Below are 23311 nucleotides of genomic sequence, written 5' to 3' on the forward strand. Positions count from 1 at the left end.
AGCTACCTTTTGGGCCTGGCTCTCCTCTTGGCCCCGGAGTTCCAGGGTAGCCCCTCTCTCCTTTTTCTCCCAAAGGTCCTGTGCCTATAACCTGAATCGAGAAGGAAAAGGTGATTATCCCACGGCATGGGAGTGGCTAGTCCTGTATAGTAAAGCAGTATGATTGAAGAAATGTACATATTTGTTTTTATTTCAAGAAATATGAAAGTGAAGTAGCAGCAATGGTAGCGGACAAGGAGGAAGGGGATAAGCCTCTAAAACATATGGGATAGGCTGGGCATGGCGGCTCACGCCTGTAATCCCAGCACTTTGGGAGGCTGAGGAAGGTGGATCACAAGGTCAGAAGTTCGAGACCAGCCTAGCCAATATGGTGAAACCCTGACTCTACTAAAAATACAAAAATTAGCCGGGCGTGGTAGCACATGCCTGTAATCCCAGCTACTTGGGAGGCTGAGACAGGAGAATCGCTTGAACCCAGGAGGTGGAGGTTGCATTGAGCTGAGATGGCGCCACTGCACTCCAGCCTGGGTGACAGAGTGAGACTCCGTCTCAAAGAAACAAACAAACAAACAACAACAACAACAAAAGCATATGGAATAAACATGCTGTAACCATCCCTGCAAAGGATCCTGCCAGGCAGGCGGTTCTGCTTCGTTTTGTAATCGTTTGCCTGGCAGCAGCTTTTGTAACACTCCAGTGAGGTAAAAATGGAGTAACATCAACTGGAGGCTTAGATTTATAATTTCTAATTGTACATACAAGCCATAAATGGAATGTTTTACTTTACAGGGTATTATGAGAGGAACACTCTTAAAAAAAAAAAAAAAAGTAGGCGCTTCCTTAAGGTCGCAAGACAAGAAGAGGCACTTTTGCCTCACTAACAAGGAGAAAATTCACTGACCCTGATTCTAAATTAATGAAATTCAAGATAAGTGACAAAGTCAACTTTTGCGTATTACCTTTAAAATATAATTCATTTGTATCAATTGATAGATATCATTAAAATGTGCCAATGTTAAATAGCTTGACTTAGTCATCCCACAAGTTATATATATAAAACATCATGATGTGTACCATAAATATATACAATTTTTGTCAGTTAAAAAATGAAAGTAAAACCCTTCAATGTAAATCTATAAATAAAATGGGCTGTGTGAACTCATTACCTGTGGCACTGCAAGGAAGGCAGCAAAGGAGAGAACGGTAACATTTTCATTATTTCAAAAAAGTCTGGGGGCAAAATGGCTAAAAAAATTAGAGCACAACTCTCTGATAGGACACTGAAAATGATCACCATGAAGATATGTGCAAACATGATAATGCCCATTTTTAAATGTCACACACATCACTGACAAGTATGCAAGATATGTATGTTGACCAGTAGTAAAATGTTATTTGCAAAAATAAAAATTGTTTTACCAGGATAGTTAAATTGTAGATGACCTGTTTCTCTTACAAAAATTTTCCTTAACAGACCATGTTTTTTTTTTTTTTATTTTAATTTAGGTTTTAGGGTACATGTGCACAACGTGCAGGTTTGTTACATATGTATCCATGTGCCATGTTGATTTCCTGTACCCATTAACTTGTCATTTAGCATTAGGTATATCTCCTAATGCTGTCCCTCCCCCCTCCCCCTATCCCACAACAGTCCCCAGAGTGTGATGTTCCCCTTCCTGTGTCCAGGAGTTCTCACTGTTCAATTCCCACCTATGAGTGAGAACATGCGGTGTTTGGTTTTTTGTCCTTGCGATAGTTTACTGAGAATGATGTTTTCCAGTTTCATCCATGTCCCTACAAAGGACACGAACTCATCATTTTTTATGGCTGCATAGTATTCCATGGTGTATAGGTATGTTTATTGCGGCACTATTCACAATAGCAAAGACTTGGAACCAACCCAAATGTCCAACAACGATAGACTGGATTAAGAAAATGTGGCAGACCATGTTTTTTTAAAAAAGGTGTCAAAGCCAGGCACAGTGGCTCACGCCTGTAATCCCAGAACTTTGGGAGGCCAAGGTGGGTGGATCACCTGAGGTCAGGAGTTCGAGACCAGCTTGGCCAACATAGGCCCTGTCTCTACTAAAAATACAAAAATTAGCTGGGCATGGTGGCGGGTGCCTGTGATCCCAGCTACACGGGGTGCTGAGGTGGGAGAATCGCTTGAACCCAGGAAGCAGAGGTTGCAGTGAGCCAAGATCGCACCACTGCACTGCAGCCTGGGCAACAGAACAAGACTCCATTTCAAAAAAAAAAAGGAGTCAAATATGTTGCTAATATTCTCATTCATGTGCAAACCTTTTCATTTTCAGTGATTTAAAGATGTGCAGAAATTATCAAAATATAATAAAAATAATAAATACTAAACTCCATACAACAAATTAGAAAATCATTTCAAGTAGCATGAACCACTTTACATAACAAATGCAATTCTAGAGACAGCTGTGGGCATGTGCCCTGCATCTCCTCTCCTTCCTTCCCCCAGCGCTCTCACAGACCCAGGGTCCTCTCCTTCCTTCCCCCAGCCCTCTCACAGACCCAGGGTCCTCTCCTTCCTTCCCCCAGCGCTCTCACAGACCCAGGGACAGCACTCTTACTCACAATTCCAGGTGGGCCGGGAGGACCTGCTTCACCCTTTTCTCCCTACAAAAGAAAAAATAACTTTCCTTGCATATTCTTACTACAAAGATTGTCTTGCAGAAAGCAGATTAAACATTTCTTCTGGTAAAATAGAGTGTGCCTACAGTACATTAAAACTATTTTTCTCTCTTTAATATCTCTCATTCTGTGATGATTACAACAAAAATGAATAGAGTTCATTTTGCTTTGCATATGCATGATACATGAAAATAAAGATTTCTGCAAAATGTAAGTTGGGCGCTAATTATTCTGCTTACAAAAGCCCAGATACTTGTCCGGTCAGTTGCACACTTCCTCGGAAAACAGAATCATTGATGAGTGGAATTGGCAACCAGGGTTTTTCAATTTTAAAAAGAGAAATGAAATAAAATAATATAAAAGCATGATTTCCAAATACATTTTCTTAAATAAATCATTTTATATGATGTTTTTAGGTGAAGATTTTCTCAAATTTGCATTGGAAGTCATAATGTAAAATCTAATATTAACTGAAAACATTAGTGGATGAATTCTGATCACTTTAAGATTTAATCTCATCCATAGTAGATGAAAAACTCAAAGAAATTAACCCTTTCATATCAAATATGTTTATATAAACATCATCATAATGATTTAAATAGTCCAAAGATATGTACATTATACCATGAATGTATATATTTTCCTTTTAAATTAAGGCAGTAAACAAGAATTGAATGTTTTGATTTTTCTTATATGAATACCAGAAGAATTTCAGAAATATCTAGAGGACATAAATATCTTAGCCACTATATTCTAAATATATCTACCATTTAAAATTTACAGGATTTTACTTCCTCAAAAAATTACAGCCAAGGGTTTCTTCTTTTTGTCCCTGGCTTTAATAGATTAACCATTGGCTACTGAGGCCCTCCCCGAAGCTTTCCATTTGCCATTGGTGATGACTATTCCAAAATTATCTCTTATATTAGTAAACATTTACATTACCTAGTCTCATATTAAGAGAGGAAAAATAAAGCAATAATGGCAATAATGAGGTTTCTTTTTCTGCCTGTCAGATTGACAAATATTTTTCAGATTTTTTTTTTTTTCTTTTTTTAGTTAGTTCCCCAACTAAAAGGGCCCTAGTCTGGCAGAAGGACTTTCTGGGGCAATTCGGTTGCATGTGGCAAAAATTTCAAAACAAGTGTCTGAATGTGGACCCCAATATTATGCTTTTAGGAATTTGGCAGAGAAATGACCAGACAAGTGAGCAAAAATACTTGTAAGCATACAAATTTGGAAATGGCCTAAATACCACACAACAAAAGGCATGGATGTTCACATCATAATTACATGATGGCCATTGAAATATATCATCCTTCTATCATTACATGAAAAAGCAAGATGTATTGTTGTTCACTACCACCTTTAAAAACTGCCTGCTTGTGTATGCACACAGGAACAAGGTGAACTCTGGCCATTTCTGAACAGGTAATAGAAAAAATTAGGTAAGCTTTCTTTACCTTGTGATATCTTTCTGTATTTTCTATTGCTTTATGATCAGGAAAAAAATAATCTACTACCAAAAAAAGATATAAAAATTTGAATGAGTGGCACATTTCATATATTTTTATTTTTAAAAAAATCATGAACATAAAGGAAACCACTAAATTGTGTTTTTACCCAGAAGAAGCATAAATAATTTTTTTCCCTTGAGTACAGAGTCCTTTATTCTAGGAAAGAATAAACAGACTTCTGGGTTGAATTGGAAAGTGAAGATAAAGGCTCACAATAGTGCCAGCGTTTACCTGCGGGCCCTGGCGGCCTACGAGTCCTGGGTACCCGGGTTCACCAGGAAAACCCTGAAACCGAAGAGAGAAGCAGTAACCGTCAGAGGCCAGTGGCGGGAACAGTGAACCTGCTTGTAAAAATCACAGAGAAACACTTACGGGACTCCCTTTTTCCCCTTTGTCACCATCTTTTCCGGGTTTTCCCTGTAGAATAAAGATGTAAACGTTAGTATTTAATAAATAATAGGCCGGGCGCATTGGCTCACGCCTGTAATCCCAGCACTTTGGGAGGCCAAGGCGGGTGGATCACCTGAGGTCAGGAGTTCGAGACCAGCCTGGCCAACATGGCGAAACCTCGTCTCTACTAAAAACACAAAAATTAGCTGGGCGTGGTGGCGGGTGCCTGTAGTCCCACCTACTTGGGAGGCTGAGGCAGGAGAATCACTTGAACCCAGGAGGTGGAGGTTGCAGTGAGCCGAGATCACACCACTGCACACCAGCCTGGGCAACAAAGTGAGACTCTGTCTCAAAAAAAAAAAAAAATATATATATATATATACATAATAATAAAACGGATATAACACCAAAGCTCTGATTCAGATAGCTTAATATGTTGTCTCTCCTATGAAACACGAGCAAGGTAAATGAGGGCTCTACGTAAGTTGACAATACCACAATAAGAAGTAATATAGTATATGATGAACAATTATGAAACAGTTACAATATAAGAGAACTCCATCTTTAAAGAGCGGAGTCCGATGAGCTACAAGTTTTCTAAAATATGATTGTATCTTGGTAGCAAAGCTAATCAGAGAAGTTTGCCTATTGGCAGCTGAGTATTTGCAAGCTTATGCAAATGCTTCATTTAATGCAGGTTTCTGCGTGTTGCTTCCAGGTAGAAACCAGAACCATCCCAGCTGACTGGCAGTGGGGTGAGTCTCACGTCACTACCATCCCTAAAGTGAAAAGCAACTCAGCCTCTCAGCCTTGTGGTTGTGCAAACACAGTCTGGTGTTCTGGGTGGCAAAGTCCAACCAACCCGCTGCTCTTAGATAGAGCAGGACCGAAGGTTTCAGGGATGGCCCAGGGCTCTTCAGAAGCCTCTTTCCACAGCCAGTGGTGGCACCTGCAGTGCCGGATCCTTAAACAGGGAAGGACCTCGCCTGCCTGGGAGGCCTTGCAACTGATATAGCTCAGGAAGAGTCTCAGAAAAGCCCTTTGGGGCACGAAAGGGATAAACTAGAAGTCCCTACAAGCCTTCTCTGTTCCTGTGTTTCTGTGAATCTGTGATTTTCAGTATGGAAGGAGAATTGTTTTATGATAAAAGGACTTTGGAAAGCACTTACTCTGGGTCCTAGTTTTCCAGGTTCACCTTTCTCTCCGACCCCTGGCATCCCCTTAAATGAACAAAAAGACAAAGAGATTTATTCATCTATTTAAGCAAAATTTAAATTAGATAAATGTTAAACTTAAGGTAAAATAAGCTTGTAACTTAAATCTGTACTTTATGGTCTTTGACCTAAAAAGGATAGGCGGAAATTGAGCACTCACCTGAAATCCAGGTTCACCTTTTTGGCCCTGAAATAATTCAAGAGACAGATCAGCACTATCAAACAGCTATATCAGTTGTTATATGCCGCATTAACACACAGCAGAAAAAAAAAAAAAAAACCTTTTTCTGATATATTAACAAAGAAATTCACATTGATCTCCAGCACTCACTCGGCATTGACTGGTATAAATGTAAGCAGGGCAGGGTTTATCATGCTTGACCCATGATGACTGGCTCTGCCCTCCCAGTGCCCCCCAGCCCGGCTCCCTCCTGCTGACCAAGCCCTCTCCAACTTGGGGCACATTTAAGAAGCCCTAATCCAGCGGGGTGAGCCTCAGATCAGGCTTGGACCAACCCAGTTCCAGCTGCCTCTGCTCTCAAAGGTGCTCGTATTTTATGGAATGAACAGTCTATAAATCTATTTTCCAGATCAGGATTGAATGTGGTTGGAAAAACTGAGTTTTGACCCATTTTCTCTTTGTCCTTTGGAATTTGTCCAAAATTAGAAAATCAGTATTCACTGGATGAAGCCCATTCAAACCTTTTCTCCCTTGGTGGCAAAGTCTCCTTTTTCTTGAACTTGAGCTTGTCCTGGTACTCCCGGAGGCCCACTGACCCCTTGGTCACCCTGTCGACACAAAAATGTAAAATTAATCAGGCATGAAAACAATTATGCAGAGATGGAAAATTGCAGAGAGAGGTAAAAGCCTAAAATAAAACACCTATTTTTAAAATGTAATTATCCTCTATTCTATTCTAATCATCCTTGTCTCTGCGGAAAATCCCATTTCAATAGGAAGATGATACAACAAGTATCTAAACCCAGGAGGAAAATTTCACTTCTCTGGGCGGCCACTAGCTCAGGAATAACTATGGAATCTGAACACCTGCAAGACGCCTCTGGACTTGCGTGCACCTGTATAGTGTATACTGGCTTCTGATGGCGCGGAGGAAAGGAATACAAACTGCCTAATAGAGCTTGAGAACAAAGAAGGCATTTCAGGTAACCCTAGAATAAGACAACCATCAAGAGTCTCCCTCCTCGGGCATCCTAACTGCTGGGTACACCTAAAAATTACAACTGCATATATTTCAGAGTCACTATATTTCAAAGTTTATGAAAAGACTGGGCCAAAATCTAGGGCGGCAAGCAGAGGCCACCTGCACGTCCAGATCCATCCAGGCCCCACTGTACTGGGCGCTCTGGTTGTAATTGCCTCCACCAGCTTGGATGTCAGAGGAGAATCTGGCCTTCCACAGGCTGGCTATAGCAATGGCAGGCATCCCTTCTTAGCCAGTGCCTGCTTCATTGGTCTGATTCAGGGAAACTCCTGGAGAGGATCAGGGACCCACCACTTGCCTCCTCTCTGCAGGATGAAGCCACCTGCTGTGGTCTGTGCCCTCCCGGCTCCACACTGCATCTCCTCCCACACCCACTTGGCCCTGGACCTGCCCACCTCTGAGAAGAGAGGCCAGTGGTGTGGGGCCACTGCCAACCGTGCCAGTCCTAATTCTCCTGGTTGGTGGCCCTGGACATGCCCACCTCTGAGAAGAGAGGCCAGTGGTGAGGGGCCACTGCCAACCGTGCTAGTCCCAATTTCCTGGCAGTGGACTCCCACTCTGCAGGGCTTACAGGGTTACGCATCTAATGGTCAAGTCCTAAATTTGACTCTGATAAATCCTAGGTCTGACCTCATCACTGACGAAGAAGAATTTGATTGAACTCTTTGTACTGATAATTGGAGTTAGCCTCGTTGTTCTCTGCTTGTCAGATCACAGAGCACTTCCATAAATTCTAGCGTATTGAATAAGCTAGAATAAATTCAATAATGCTGGCATTTTAAGGAAAACACTACCAAATGCAAGAACATGCAGAGAAGAGTAACTATACTTGTAAGAGTCCAAACGTTGATCCAAAGGTGGGAACTCTCAGGTGAGAACTGTGCTTTTTGACATGAAAGCACCCCAGAGCAATGTGCACTCACCTTGTCACCTTTCGGTCCTTGAAAACTTAAGCCCATTTGTCCCTGTGGATTAAAAATTAGGCTCTCATTATTAGACTTGTCTACTTTGTTCAAAGTCATTCTACAAACCTCACACAAAATGCAGTAAGATGGTAGATTTCAGGCAATAGCTTTGTCCCATAACTCTCATAAAATTTTCCAGAAAGTAACAATCATGCTGTATTCAATGTCTATGAAAAAAGTTTTTAAAGTATGACTGATCAAAAAGTCTAAAGACCTTTTTAAAAATTTACAGTTTTTAAACTCTTGTGTTAGAAAACTAAGGGAAATATCAGTGATTCCAAAGTACTGACTAAGGGATGAATGAAAGAAAAGATCAATATATTGATAGATAATCAATAGATAATAAATGATATATGATAGATACTTAAAGGTATAGTTAGATAAAGATAGTGTTAATTTTCCAACTTTTTTTACAGAGACTGAAAGAATGAGAAGAATGAGCTATAGCAATTTCATGATAGCCTTATACTAATCCCAAAGAACAAAAAAAAGAAAAAAAACCTTTACCTTTTCACCTGGAGGGCCGGGAGGGCCTGGGGGACCCTGGGAGAGAGAGCGTTTTAATTAAATAGGATTCACAACTCTAGGGAGCTTTAAGCCCTTCTTTAGGCTGACATTATCTCAAGATTCTCTGGTCAACATGATAATTTATTTGTGAAATATTTTTCCTGGGCTTCCCCTCCCTCCCCACTCCTAGCAGGTGCAGGACCCTCAGGTGTGACCATATCAATACCAATCCGTCTCCCCTCCTCCCTGGTGAAGTCACCCGGGGCAGAGCCTGCCTGTCCATCTTTGAACTCACTCCCACAGGCTGTGACGATCAGTGGTACCCAGCCAGCCCCTACAACCACGACTGTATTATTTGTTTCAGGGTATCAGTTTATGGTACTATCATCATCCCTTTCCCACAGCTCTGGGTATACGGGTACCGGGATGCCAGCCAAACGTTTAATAAGAGGGAAGCTGATTCCGCCATGTCCAAATTAAGAGCGACCACAACTGTGTAAAGTTTTTACTAAATTATTATTTATTTTCACACCTCAATATAGTTGTTTTTTAAATGATTGCCTCAGAGAGACACCCCCAAAACTTACTGGTGGTCCGGTAAATCCTGGAGGCCCAATAGGACCTTGAAGCCCTGGCAGTCCTGGTGGGCCCTAGAATGCATGAGAAAGAAATGAGTCCAGATGCGAACGGGGAGGGTGAGGTGGCACATGTTCATAATGATTTGGCAAATGCTTACTGGATTCCCTGGGATTCCGGGAAATCCTCTTTCGCCTTTCAACAGCATCCCGGGCACATGGCCAAGTATCTCACCTGGATCACCCTAGAGGATGAAAAAAGAAAATAGAAAGTTGCAAATATTGACATTCATGTAAAGAAACTGAAAACTCATTGAGTACTCATTGAGTAGTTGGCACAGATTACTGTTACAGGACTAGCCTAAGTCTGGGATTTAGACCCCGTCTACACTGGAAATCAATAGCCTGGCCATCTCTCCCATCATGATTGCCATCTTAATGACCAGCGTTAACCACTGCATGGTCAACTCAGCCACAGCCAGGACTGAATGTAGAGACGGCTAAACAAAGGGGTCCGCCACACTGTGCACAGGACCATCCCCAACTCTAGACAAGGGCCCCTGTCTCTGGTTGAAAGACTACTGTGTGACCGCAGGCTCTTCTCACAAAACAAAAATTCTCTTTTGAGAAAAGGCTCAGGATGAATACTTTTATAAAAGCATGGCGTAATGGTAAATTTTATCTGCCAACTTGGCTAGGCCACATTATTGGGTTAAACACCAGTCCAGATGTTTCTGTGAAGGGATTTTTAAAATGAGCTTAACACTTAAATCAGCAGACTCTGAATAAGCCAAATGGCCTTCCATAATGCTGGTGGGCCTCATCCCACCAGTTGAAGGCCTTACAGGATAAAAGACTGACCTCCCTGGAGGAAGAGAGAATTCTGCCCACACACCGCCTTCGGACCCAAGACTACAACTCCACCCCTTCCCTGGTGTCTGGCCTGCCCACTCACCCTGCAGGTTTTGAGCTTGCCGGCTCCCACAGTCATGAGAACCAATGCTTTAGAAGCAGTTTCTCCTCTCTCTGGCTACACACACACATGCTCCTGGTTCTGTGTCTCTGGAGCATGCTAACACACAGGGCTATTATGAGGATCTATTTCCTACGTGTTCTGAATCACAGGAGCACAGGGACTCTCAGCCTCATCCAGGTAAGCAGTTATCTCTACTGCAGCTGCTGAGACCTGTAAGCCTCCCTCTGACAGGGCTGATCCCAACACCCGGATGCCCGAGGTCCCTGCCCTGTGCCCAAGCACAGCCCACACATTACAGGACTGCACAGTCTGAGGTTGGGCTGATGCCAGCAGCCGAGCCCCAAGACAGCAACACCCCGCCTGGGAAAGGTTCTCCCAGGTTCCCTCCTGGGAAGTCTGAGAGGCACCCAGGGAGCCCCATTCTCCCATCTGCCTCCCCAGTTTGGGTGAAGTGAGCCTTCGCCACCACACCAGGCCTCCTTCCGCTGCTTATTCCCCATTAAGAAGCTGTGCCAAGTGTCTGAATGTTAGAGTCGAAAATCTGAGTTTGTGTATTACTTGTACAGTCTTTCAATGTAACAGAGTTTAGGGAAATGTGTTCAGAAACAATCGATCAGCCAAAGTGGTTTAAAGGAAATGTGTTTCTATGGCACTTTGTTTAAACAGATTCCCTGTAATGAATCCAATAAAGCAAAATAAACTAAAATGTACCTTCATTCCTGGTAACCCTGGTGGCCCCTAAAAAAGAAAGTTTTGGTGTTAGTTTTGTTTTCTCAAAATATCATTAGCATTAAAGTTGTTATTATATAATATTATATATAAGTTATTAAAACATAAGCAAAGAAAGAAAGAAAAGGAAATGGAATGAAAATAGAGAAGTTATAACTAAAAGAAAGAAGTTCTGCCCTAAATAACCTCTACTCACGGGATTTCCAGCGAAACCAGGCAAGCCAGGAGGCCCGAGCGGCCCTCTCTCTCCCTGGGGAGACAGCAGAGCATCATTCATACGCACTGTGCATGGCAGACACATCAGCCCTGACACCGCATGCGTCACTCTGCCCTACCCTTCATTTGTTGGTTAAAATCATTTCCTAAAAACAGTTTGTCACAAGCTATGCTACTGAGTACCACTTTATGAAAGAAGAAATAGACTTGATAGTATCATTAATAGGGACAAAGGCCCATAACAGCATTTTCTTATGCAATGTAGTAAATGATTATAGGTAACAACTTTCGTGCTTAAATGCAATTTTAGGATAAAAGTCTACAAAAAAGCAAGGAACAATTGTATCTTTCTGGTACACTAAATATGGGAAAACTGTATTTCCTTACCAAATAAAGCAAACTTTAAGACAAGTAACTTTCCAATTGTGGCAAATAAAACTCTGTTAACAGAATTACACTACCTAACTCCTTAATATGCAAAATTACGTAAACACACGCAAAAAGGAGGGTCTCGGTTCTGGATTTACCTTTGTGCCATTGCATCCTGGAATACCTGGGGGGCCTGGTGGGCCGTCTTGGCCAGGAATGCCCTGCAGTTCAGAAAGTGAAAATGTAACCCAGATAGGAAATTGCCTGATGGAAAAATATTTCATAAAAGAAGTAGAGTGCATTTTCTATACATACGGGAAGTCCTGGGTTTCCAGGGTAGCCAGATGCTCCCGGAGGTCCCTGTGAGGGTGGAAGTAAAAGCATGTCAGTGAAGAGCTGGGAAGCCTCACTTCCTCCTACTGCATCCCCCTGGTTAATGGAGTCATGCCCTCATTTTTGGTGTCAGAACACACACACACAAAGCAGACAGTGCACTCTGCACAAGAGGCAGAGGAGGGCACAGCCTAGGCTTGCAGGAGCAATGCTACACCCAAAGCACGCTACTGCCATTCGCGACTGCAAAGATACGGAACCAGCCTAAGTACCTACCAACCAATGAGTGGACAGAGAAAAGGTGGAATCCATGCACCATGGGACACTACTCAGCCACAACAAGGATCAAAATGATGTCTTTTGCGGCAACTTGAATGGAGCTAGAGGCCATTATTCTAAGTGAAGTAACCCGGGAATGGGAAACCAAATACCGTATGTTCTCACTTATAAGTGGCATCTAAGCTATGAGGATGTAAAGGCATAAGAGTGATACAATGGACTTCGGGACTCAGGTGGGAGGAAGGCTGGAAGGGGGTGAGGAATCAAAAACTACGTAACAGGTAGAGTGTACACTGCTTGGGTGACAGGTGCACTAAAATCTCAGAAATCACCACGAAAGAACTTATCCATGCAACCAAACACCACCTGTATCAAAAAAACATTGAAATAAAAAAAATAAAAAAAATAAGTTTTTAAAAAGCTGACTGCTGATCCCTTCAAACATAAGGCTGCCCATGCACAAAATAACTCTGCTCCCATTTCATCTTTACTAACAGGGGGAGAGGAGGAAGAGCAACGCTGGCTCTGAAAATACCACGACTCTTCCATTAAATGAAGTCATCCCTGTCTAATGACTGTGGACGCATCATCAATTGCCCCTTCCCCCAAATTAAAGTATGCCCAGAAGAGATTCCTGAAGAAGAACAAATGGGGGAAAGCAAGTTTGCAGAACCAAGGACTAAGGAGCTCAGCCTGTGCACAGGCCCCATGGGAAGGACTGGGGCTCAGGGAGTCATGGGCTGCTCCTCACTGCCTGCCTGGCGCCTGCCTGCCCATGCTGTGTTAGCTGGAAGAGGAGACGGAGGACGAGGGTCAGGAGAAAGGAGGGGAAAGGTGCCCGACTCTGGGAGCGGGCCTGTCCCATGCACGGAATCATCGATTGTGAGTAGCAACTGTACTCACTCTTGTCCCTTTTGTTCCAGGTAGTCCTGGTTCTCCAGTATCACCCTGGAACAGAATAGAAATGCCATTGTCATTGATCACTGTTATCTCAAGAATGCGGGCAATCTTACATCCACCCACCCCCAATCCCACAGCCGTGCTTACCTTTTGTCCTGGTGGTCCCTGCGGCCCCTCAGGTCCTTGCATTCCAGGAAACCCAATGACACCTTGTAACCCCGGGAGGCCCCTTTCACCCTGCAGAAGAGGAACATCAGTCAGGCAAAAGGCAGCAGCAAAGAAACAGAGGAAGGAATCGGTGACCAACTGTGATGGCTATTTTTTTTTTTTTGAGTTGGAGTCTCACTCTGTTGCCCAGGCTGGAGTGCATGGCATGATCTCGGCTCACTGCAACACCCACTGCCTGAGTTCAAGGGACTCTCCTGCCTCAGCCTCCCGGATAGCTGGGATTATAGGCATGCGCCACTATGCTGGCTAATTTTTGTATTTTTATTAGAGGCAGGGTTTCACCATGTTGGCCAGGCTGGTCTCGAACTTCTGATCTCAGGTGATCCACCCGCCTCGGCCACCAAAAGTGCTGGGATTACAGGCATGGGCTACCACGCCTGGCCTGTGATGGCTAATTTTAGGTGCCAAGTTGACTGAGTCACAGGATACCCAGATAGCTGGTAAAGCATGACTTCTGGATGTGTTTTTGAGGGTGTGCTTCTGGAAGAGATTGGCATTTGAATACATGGACAGTAAGGCAGATCTGCCCTCCCCCAGGGTGAGCAGGTGCCATTGTGTGTTGAGGCCCGGATAGAACAAAAAGGCAGAAGAGAGGCCAATTATCTCTCTTCTGGAGCTGGGACACCCATCTTCTCCTGCCCTTGGACATCAGAACTCTGGGTTCTCTGGCCTTCGGATTCAGGGACTTGCACCACTAGCCCCTTGGGCTTTCCAGCCGCTGGCCTTGGACCCAGTTAGGCTTCAGGAGTCCCGAGTTCCCAGGCTTGCAGGTGGCAGATCATCCTATGAGCCACTTCCCATAATAAATCTAAGTATCATCCAGCCTTGCGCAAGTCCACAGTGAGTGTCTGGAAACGGACAGCAACGACTACTTCAGGTGGTTTTGCTCTACTGCGTTTTAAACTTGTGAGGGCAGGAAATATTTCTATCTCATTCCTGGCACAATCCTTTATATATACTAAATGCCAAATAATTTCTTGGGTAAATAAATACTTTAATTGGGTAAATAACTACTTTATTGTAATAAATAGTGAGGCATTTTTCACTGAACTGGTTATAATTTCATTCAATCAGTGGAACTCTCTTGTTAGCAACAGTCTCAGTGCTGAGATTCTGTGATGGAGCCTCCAAGACTAGACGACTTCCTCTTTAGAGACCATTAGGAGGTGTGGGCGGGCAGAGTCCACAGTGTGAGCCTCATGCAAGATGCTTAGCCTCCCCTGGGCCATCATGGGCTGATGGTGGGCTTTGATGAGAAATGTCTTTCAAGAGCATTTCTTGGGCTGGGTGTGGTGGCTCATGCCTGTAATCCCAGCACTTTGGGAGATCGAGGTGGGCAGATCACCAGAGGTCAGGAGTTCGAGACCAGCCTGGCCAACATGGCAAAACTCTGTCTCTACTAAAAAATGCAAAAATTAGTTGGGTGTAGTGGTGCACACCTGTAACCTCAGTTACTCAGGAGGCTGAGGCTGGAGAGTCACTTGAACCTGGGAGGCAGAGGTTGCACAGAGCCAAGATCATGCCACTGCACTCTAGCCTGGGAGACAGAGTGAGATTCTATCTCAAAAAACAAAACAAAACAAAACAAAACAAAACCCATAACCATTATAAGAAATCAAGAAAACGTATTTACTTTACAGCATGTGGACTTCAGTGCATCCTTACCATACGAACTGGGTAGATTCAGTAACCACTGTTAGCTGATTTAAAAACAGAAGGCAGACACTTTGGAGATCACAGGCAGGATTACTTAGTGTTCAGTGCCTTTCTCAAAGTTGCATTAGTTGAAAGTAAAAATCAACTGACAAGCTATACATCACATAACATAAACATCCAAAGTCATCCTTCTTTCCAAACCACTCAGCCAGTCCTGGCACTTACTGGTGAATTAACTGCCTGCTCCATTTTTACAAATGCAGGAAGGAGGTTATGAACCTGGGACTCAACCGGCACGCCTCCATAGAGCTGTGTGTTTCACTGAAAGGAGATGTCAGGAGTCTAGACACAGTATGTGGATAAACGTGGGAGAGATTGTTTCAAACCCTAGAGAATTGAATCAAACAGTAAATGGATGAAAGAACCTCAAGCCCCATAGTGTGGCACTGCCCCTTCAGGCCAGCAGCATCCAGGGAGTTGGCCAGAAGAGCAGACGTGACGCCACGAGGGCCCTGAGCCCAAGGTTTGACAGGGAAGGCTGGCTCCTTCTCCCTGAGGCCTGTGACAGTGAGGAAAGAAAAACATTCCCAGACCAGGACTTGTTTAAATGAAGTGCTCCTTAAATACACCCTGCAGTGATGGCCCCAGGACACAATGGCAGAAAACCCTGCTGTAAGGAGTTACGGTGCACAAGGTCACCAATCTGGGGCACCCGGTTTTTGGATATAGGAAAAGCCTGCTCAAACCAGAATAGGACTGAACTCCAAACAGCGGCTAAAATAAATAAATAAATATGGACTTGTGTAGCCCCAAGTAACCCAACATCAGACAGGAAGGAAATGAGAAAGGCATGTCCATGTAGAAGCTTTCTAATACATTTGGTGGAGTATTTTTAGTACTTAATTAATATTGGCAGTATCGCCATGAGACCAGCAATGATAAGATTTTATAATTCTCAATTTAACCATGGAATGCACTGAGGACCAGAGCCAGATTAACTGATTTCTACAAGTTTCTCACTGAGTCAGCACTACAGCCAGAAATAGAAATGAGGTCAGCCTCCACCGCAGTCCCTGTTTTTTCTGGGTCACTAGAGCAAGCCGGTTCCCAGCAGAACATCAAACAATTCACCAACTTCATGTTAGCCCAAGGTACCGACCCTTTTATGTCCATTTCACAGATAGGGAAATTAAGATTCCGACGCTTAACTGACTTGTCATATGTCACTGGGTGACCCCTCGTGCTGCTGGGAACAGAACACAGAAATCCAAATTCCCAGACCTTGCTTTTACCGCAAGGACACATTCTTTCCCAAATGTCACCAGAAAGTTTAAGCAATCTGTGTATCCCCAGAGCTTTGAAATTAAGGAGCTAAGAAGGAAGTGACTCCTCCATGGACATGGTTCTTGCCATTCCCCACATATTTTTTTAATGTTCTTAAACTTTTGTCCAGATAAAAGTGCACACGAATAATCTAATACTCTGTACCCTGTCCAAGGTTATTATGGGAACCAGAGCAGAGCAAACCGACGGGATAAGCACTCAAACAGCTATACAGTTAGCTGGCGACCAGCATGCAGTATGGGGCCAAATTATTCCTCCGAGCTTTTAGCACATTTCCACCAGGATTATAAGAAGAGCAAAGAGCTGGACATGTTGTGCAAAGGTTATTGGAGCTAGCAGTGTCCAAACCAGACTTTGCAGCTGCAACTGGCAATGCTACCACCGTGACCACAGTGACCCGCCCCTTCCACTGAAGCTCAAGGCAGAATGTGCACAGTTAGAGTCAGGGAGCAACAGGACCCTCGATCATCTGTTTCCCATGGTGTGCTCAAGGCAAGGTCCAAAAATCCATGGCGGCCACAGACTTCATGTCAGGCAAAAATGAAAACCACAACCACTGTTTGTCACAGCAATGACTATTTAAACTGGAAGAAAGAAACGAGAAACTTGAAAAATACTACACAGAAAGTTTTCATGCAGCTGAACCTTGTGCTCTCATTCCTGAACATCAGTGCAATGTAGAACACTGATCAAAAAAGGTAAATCATATACCAAAACCGGACACGATTACTGCTGTGTCCTCAAATGATGAAATTCAGAATTTGTGGAGGGAGAACAAAGTGCCATTGTCTATAAAGACGAAAGAATACAACATGGAGAATAATCTTGGCACCAAAATTAGGCATTCTAAATTAGGCATGAAATAGGGTTTCATGCATGGAGCAACTTAAAATTCTTGCTTAATGCATTATCTAAAGCAAGCATATACTTTTTTAAAAATCCTTAAAATGCGTGGATAGAAAGTCATTTTATAATACCTAATTCTTTCCCTTCCTCTTCCAATGCTTGTAGAAACAAGTTCATGATTCAGGAAAGCAAATACTCAAATAAGCTTCCGTCATAGCTAAGTCAGAAATTCAAATACAAATCAAATACCCAGGACAGTTGAAGTTGAAATAGCATGAAGCTTTTAAATGTGGGGGGAAAATATAATTACCAACAACAAAAACTGATGCTAACACAGAATATACCTAGAATAAGCAGTCATCAAAATTCTTACTGTCAAAGGCCCTGTGACATCTGTTTCAGTGGCTGACATGGAATCCGTATCTTTAAATCAAAATTTTAATGGATTTTTCCAATCTGAAATATTAGGATCACAGATCTTCACAGTGGACTGAAGCACTCACAGAGATGCTGCCAGCTCTCGGGGGCTTCCTCTACGCACGGACTGAGTATGGGCACCGGGTCTGGTACTGAGCACTGAGTGTACTGGGTATGGCAGCCTCCATGTGCTGGGTGCATCCACGGGAAACAAGCAATGCTCATCAGGGAAACTGCAATTCCTTCTCCACCTCAACCCTGTAACTTCTTCACAGGCAATGAAATTGTTTTATTCATTCATGGTGTTTGAATTCAATAAAATGTCATGGGATGCTGAACTAGCCAATTGCATAACGTGACGCTCAGCATGAGGTAGGATTCCACATACGAATCCTAAAAACTTTAAGAGGTAGTGAAAGGTTACTGGGCAGGACAGGACCCCCATTGCCTTTGCAGTCCAAGCATTCTGGGCACCATTCCAGACTGGCTGGAGTCCTCAGCAGTCGCTGAGAGGTGCAGGGCTAGCTGCGTTCGGGACCATGCTGGCTCTGCTGCTGCTTTCTGTCATCTAGAGCCTCGAGATTTCCATTTATGAGCAAGACTGCAAATCATTCAGGGAATGAAAGCCCTCACATTTGAAGCCAGAGCTCACCAAGTATCCAGTGAAAGGGAAATGATGTCAAGGATGGGTCACAGTCAGCGGGTGACTACAGAACTCTTTCCGAAATTCCACAAGGCCAACTCCTTGAGCCCAACCACCATCAGAAGAGACATCAGAAGAGACATCTGCAGGGCCATTTCCGGAATGCCACCGCTGGGAAAGGGGTGGGAAGGCTGCGGTCAGTGCCGGGGGGTCATGGAAAACTCTGTGACGAGGCCCCGCCGGGAGCTCCCTCCATGCCATGAGGCTTGACGTTAGGGCAGGAATACTGCCACCACGGTTTGAGGGGGGACAGATGCAAGGAGATCCCCTAGAGGGTCTGCTTTCCCTAAGAGGAAGGCGTGAGTGCTCACTCTCCTTTGCTCTATGAGACATACAACTGAACTCCTAAAAGGATGTATATGTGTTCATTAGAAGGATGTGAATGAAATTTAACAGTGTGGTTTGTTGCACTTAGCAGCTACATTTATCATTACTATTATTTCTTGTATTTAAATATTTAACATTAAAGCAGCAAAGATTAAACCAATCATGCATAAAACGCGTGGCTGCAAATCTGTATCTTCTTCCCGAAACTCTCATTTTCTCCCTCCAGCCCAGACGTCTAGCTTGAGACAGTGAATATCAGGAAATGAGTGCAGTGGCCCTCCATCAACTATGTGGGTATACGCAAGAACTTGAGCAGCGCATACAGAGGCACCTCAGCTTATGATGGGGTATGTCCCAATAAGCCCATTGTAAGTTGAAAATATATATATATATATATACATTTGAGACAGGGTCTCACTCTGTCACTGAGGCTGGATTGCAGTGTTACTATCTTGGCTCACTGCAACCTCAGCCTCCCCAGTAGCTGGGATTATAGTAGTGTGCCAGCATGCCCTGCTAATTTTTGTATTTTTAGTAGAGATGGGGTTTCGCCATGTTGGCCAGGCTGGTCTTGAACTCCTAACCTCATGTGATCTGCCGGCCTTGTCCTCCTAGAGTGCTGGAATTACAGGCGTGAGCTACTGCACCCAGCCCAATGGAAAATATTTTTAACTCAAAAACACATTTAATACACCTAACCTACCCAACATCGTAGCTTAGCCTAGCCATTCTTAAACATGCTTAGAAAACTTAAACACTGGCCTACGTTATGCAAAATCGTCTAACACAAAACCTGTTTTATAATAAAGTGTTTAATATCTTGTGTAATTTATCAAAATCTGTATCAAAAGTGAAAACCAGAACGGCTCACGGCCCCTGACTGGCATTGCGAGAGTTGCCTATCGCACAATGCTAGCCCAGGAAAAGATAAAAATTTTGAATTTTGATCTTTCAAAATCCATGACTTTCAGATATCATGAGAGCTGTTCTATTTCTAGGAGACTGTGGACTCGTCCTGCCTCTTCTGAAGCATGTGGGGTTGTTTGGGCAAGTTCCTCATTTCATGGGCCTCCACTGTCCTCCTTCTATCATTAGCTTTCTTCTGACTACTCCCAAGGCTGCCGATGATGGAGATGAGCAAATTTGTGTGAAGAATGAGACAGAACTCAGTGCCGGAGTCTCCTGGTCAAAAGAACAGTGGCTGGGGTCTGAGGGGTGGGAGCTGGGCTGGATAAACTAGAAGTGAAAATGCCTTCCTCTGTATGGCCAAGCCTGGACTATAACTTTCATACTGGACTTCTGGCCCCAGGATTCTTGAGTGGAAAATCCCAAGCCCTCATGACAAGGTCCATGTGATGAAGACGGTCCACCCTGTGCTCAGCAAAAGCCTGCCTGCAGCTATAGCATTTAACGCAGAATTGTCTCCACGTGTCCATGTTCAAGGAGAGATTTCTGTTGGACAAATCCTGACGTTGAAACATTATCTGAGCTCATGATGAATTCTGGCACAATTCTAGGCTCAAGTATTCTATTATGAATTTTAACATTCACTATGAAGTTGACTGACTGAGCTGAACACTCAAGTCATATGTAATCCAGAGCTAGAAGGCGATGGTTACAAAGGAGATGCACAGTGAATATTTCTGATAGATCCACATTTACAAAGAAATAAAACCATAGATGTTTTCTGATCCATGAAAATCCACTTTGCACATCAGCTTAAAAGAAAAAAAATGAATTAAAAAGAGTCCTTCAGAAAATACTTTCTAAAGAACTATCATTCAACACAAGAATAACTCGAGGGAGCCCTCAGGATGGTCTTCTTATAAACAATTTAAAACTTCCCCGAAAGCCATCCAAAAGCAAACAAACCATCTGACGTCCACGATCCAGTAAAAATGTTCTAGAACTGAGTGCTGATAAATTACTGGCAGCCAAAAAAAAATCTTAAAAATTTCCAAAGGTCTTTAAATCTTACGAAAGTTCCAGACATTTGTCCATGATGAAAGTCGAGACTCACTCATGAAAGCGCACAGTAAAGCTGTGAGCAGCAGCAAAGGTCTCCAGAGGCAACTATTATCTTCAAGAGTTTTTTTCTTATCTTTTTTCAGAAAAAACAGTCCAACATGCTCTCGTTAATTCTTACTCCAAAGCAGTACGCTGTTTCAAATATTGTTAAACAGAACCATTTTAAGTCAGTCCCCCCGAGCAGTCAGATTTCCACGTTGGAAAGGAAGAAAAATATGATGATGATCTTTTTCCAAAGGCTTGTGAACCTGCTCAGTCAGATTCCATGTGTACCTGCGCTCAGGCAGCGTGTCTGTCATCAATAGCTTAATTCTGTTTTCCCATCAAACCACACCAGCATGCAGTGCGTTCTCTGGAAACACTTGTATTTTCCTGGCTCCAGGCTCCATCAACAACACATTCAAATGCCCATGTGAAGGGCCAAGCTCCTGGTTGGGGCGTCCATAGACACCCACCCTTCATCCATCTCCAGGCACCTGCGACCCACACAGCAGCACCCCAGGGCCCTGGCACCCCGCAGCACACTCGAGAGCGCTGCCTCCATGTGAAACAGACACATTCACACCCTCCCCGGCAGGCCCTGGCACCTCAGACACACCCATGGGGTCTCAGCCAAGCACCCCCTTGTTGAAGAAGTACTCACACACCGAAAGATCTGGAGAAAACCCAAACTCTGGCAGACAGTGGATCCAGCCAGTGACGGGACCCGGCGGAGGAGCCGGCGGCCTCAATCAAGGCTTGGGTGAGGAGTCTCCGTGGGCTGCAGCTGCTCGCCACTAGAGGGAGCTCTGGGACTATACATTTCCCCCAAATAAACTCAACCTCCTTGGTGGACCTTAGCGAATTAAGCCTTTTTCTTAAATATTCATTGTAGTAATATGTTACTATTAAAATATTAAATATTCAGTGCCATTGAACACATTCTGTGGGCGGAGTGACAGAAATCACTTTGATATGGCCTAAAAGAACTCTATGGTAAATATTTTTAATTAGGATTCAAAATTTAATTAAAATTAAATATAAAAACCAGTAACCTGAATATTGAGGCTATTGCATGACAGGTAAATGCGGTCAGCCCATAAATAATGAGAATGATGGATATTTTCTAGATAGCATTTTCACATCCATTTTATAAACTGGGAGAGTATTTGAATCTAATGAAAATACAGAAAAAATAGCAAATTCTGTATGGAAATAAAAAATAATGAAAAAATTAAATTCTACGAAACATCCATAAAATAGATACAAATGTGACCACAGGGAGGTATCTAAGAAACCACTATTAAACATCCCACTGCCAGTAAAACTTATGTAAAGGTTCTTCTTTGGTCTTCTTCCACTACAAGTTTATAGAAAACTTATGCATTAAGGTAATTTAGTCCATTCTCCTGAGTTTTGCCAATTCTAAAAGAAAAAAAAAAATCTATCCAGTTTTTTGGATCCCAAAAAAGATGATAACGTTCTCTCCTTTGCTTAACCTATCAGCATGAACACTCATTAAAGCCAAAATCACAGACACCTCTACCTATTACCTAACATTCTGTTTCTCAAACATATATTTTTAAAAATATCTTTAAAACAAGAAAGACAGTACAGAAAACAAGTGTTATGCACAGGCTTGGAACCTCACTTGCTGCAGCTATGGACGGTGTGGATGGTTCTGCATGTTGCACACTGCAGCAATCAGGGGCCCAAATCAGCCACTGAAGCCAGGTGTTGGCACAGCAGGAGGCCTTTATCTAATGTGACAAAGCTGGAAAACGCCCAGTGGTAGCAAAACCATCCTTCAAATAAGTTGCACAGAGCTCTCTGGGGGTTCCTGCCTGGGTGACACCCCAAGGATGGCAGGACACACCAAGCAAGAGGCAGCCTCCGTGTAGACTTTAGAGGCTTGGTACTGACCTGCCGAGAGTTGGGAAGCCAACTGAGGAATGTCCCTCAAGAGAGCCCTAATCCAGGGCAGGGGCTGAACTGCCCAGTCACCACTGCCAACACTTTGGTTGGCTTTTGGTTTTGGTTTTTACTTACTCCATTAAAATACATAGATATATATAGAATACTATCCTCAAAGAGCTAGAAATGGACATGGCATAAATGAATGCTTCCAACTTGAGCTCCGGCCATGGCAGGAATGATCACACTTAGGAGTTGCTGAGAGTCTGCACATGAAATCACGCCTCTGCTCACCAGCACAACTGTCTTTTTTTTTGAAGTTCCATGAAATTTATCACAATTCTAGGTCATGACTTAGTTAAAGATTTGGGGGAAGAAGAAAGATTGCAGGAACATAAATAATTGATAACAAAATATCAATAAGAGGTCAGCTCTCTTCTGAGTTTGTATAAGAAAAAAATATATATGTTTTTGAGATGGAGTCTTGCTCTGTCACCCAGGCTGGAGTGCAGTGGCATGATCTTAGCTCACTGTAACCTCTGCCTCCCAGGTTCAAGCGATTCTTGTGCCTTGCCCTCCCAAGTAGCTGGGATTACAGACGCACACCATCATGCCTGGCTAATTTTTGTATTTGTAGTAGAGACAAGGTTTCACCATGCTGGTCAGGCTGGTCTCGAACTCCTGACCTCAGCTGATCCGCCAGCCTTGGCCTCCCAAAGTGCTGGTATTACAGGCGTGAGCCAACGCTCCTGACCTATTTTTTTTTCTTATAAAGACACTTCGCTTTATTTTTCATTAGCTCCAAAGCAAGGACCCTGAGGGTTCGAAAGACGTGTTCTACATTAACAGAAATGTTGAAAAATGCCAATTAGTGCCTAAGTACTTAAATAGCTGAGGATGTTATTAACTTGAACTTAATAATGTATGTGGGTGTGGGGCAGTGTCATGGAACAAAACGAGGACACAGAAAAGGCAGGAAACACCACAAGGCAGGTGATGGATTTTTTTTTCTTTT

The 23311-nt window shown here is 43.3% G+C and overlaps 1 protein-coding gene across 2 annotated transcripts in view; it reads right to left on the reverse strand.

Moving 5' to 3' along the window:
• Window positions 1–23311, reverse strand: part of COL4A1 (collagen type IV alpha 1 chain) — a 158289-nt gene that overhangs the window by 54626 nt on the left and 80352 nt on the right. For both annotated transcript variants that reach the window (XM_030813684.1, XM_030813685.1), the window contains exons 3-19: window positions 13002–13091; window positions 12858–12902; window positions 11658–11702; window positions 11501–11563; window positions 10954–11007; window positions 10740–10766; window positions 9214–9297; window positions 9065–9127; window positions 8478–8513; window positions 7929–7970; window positions 6485–6571; window positions 5943–5969; window positions 5738–5788; window positions 4551–4595; window positions 4410–4463; window positions 2605–2646; window positions 7–91 (exon numbers count right to left, since the gene is read on the reverse strand). In XM_030813684.1, coding sequence (XP_030669544.1) covers window positions 7–91; window positions 2605–2646; window positions 4410–4463; window positions 4551–4595; window positions 5738–5788; window positions 5943–5969; window positions 6485–6571; window positions 7929–7970; window positions 8478–8513; window positions 9065–9127; window positions 9214–9297; window positions 10740–10766; window positions 10954–11007; window positions 11501–11563; window positions 11658–11702; window positions 12858–12902; window positions 13002–13091 — 940 coding nt within the window. The remainder of the gene's footprint in view (window positions 1–6; window positions 92–2604; window positions 2647–4409; window positions 4464–4550; window positions 4596–5737; window positions 5789–5942; window positions 5970–6484; window positions 6572–7928; window positions 7971–8477; window positions 8514–9064; window positions 9128–9213; window positions 9298–10739; window positions 10767–10953; window positions 11008–11500; window positions 11564–11657; window positions 11703–12857; window positions 12903–13001; window positions 13092–23311) is intronic.

The sequence above is a fragment of the Nomascus leucogenys genome, chromosome 5 (genome assembly GCF_006542625.1).
Source record: "Nomascus leucogenys isolate Asia chromosome 5, Asia_NLE_v1, whole genome shotgun sequence".
NCBI lineage: Eukaryota > Metazoa > Chordata > Mammalia > Primates > Hylobatidae > Nomascus > Nomascus leucogenys.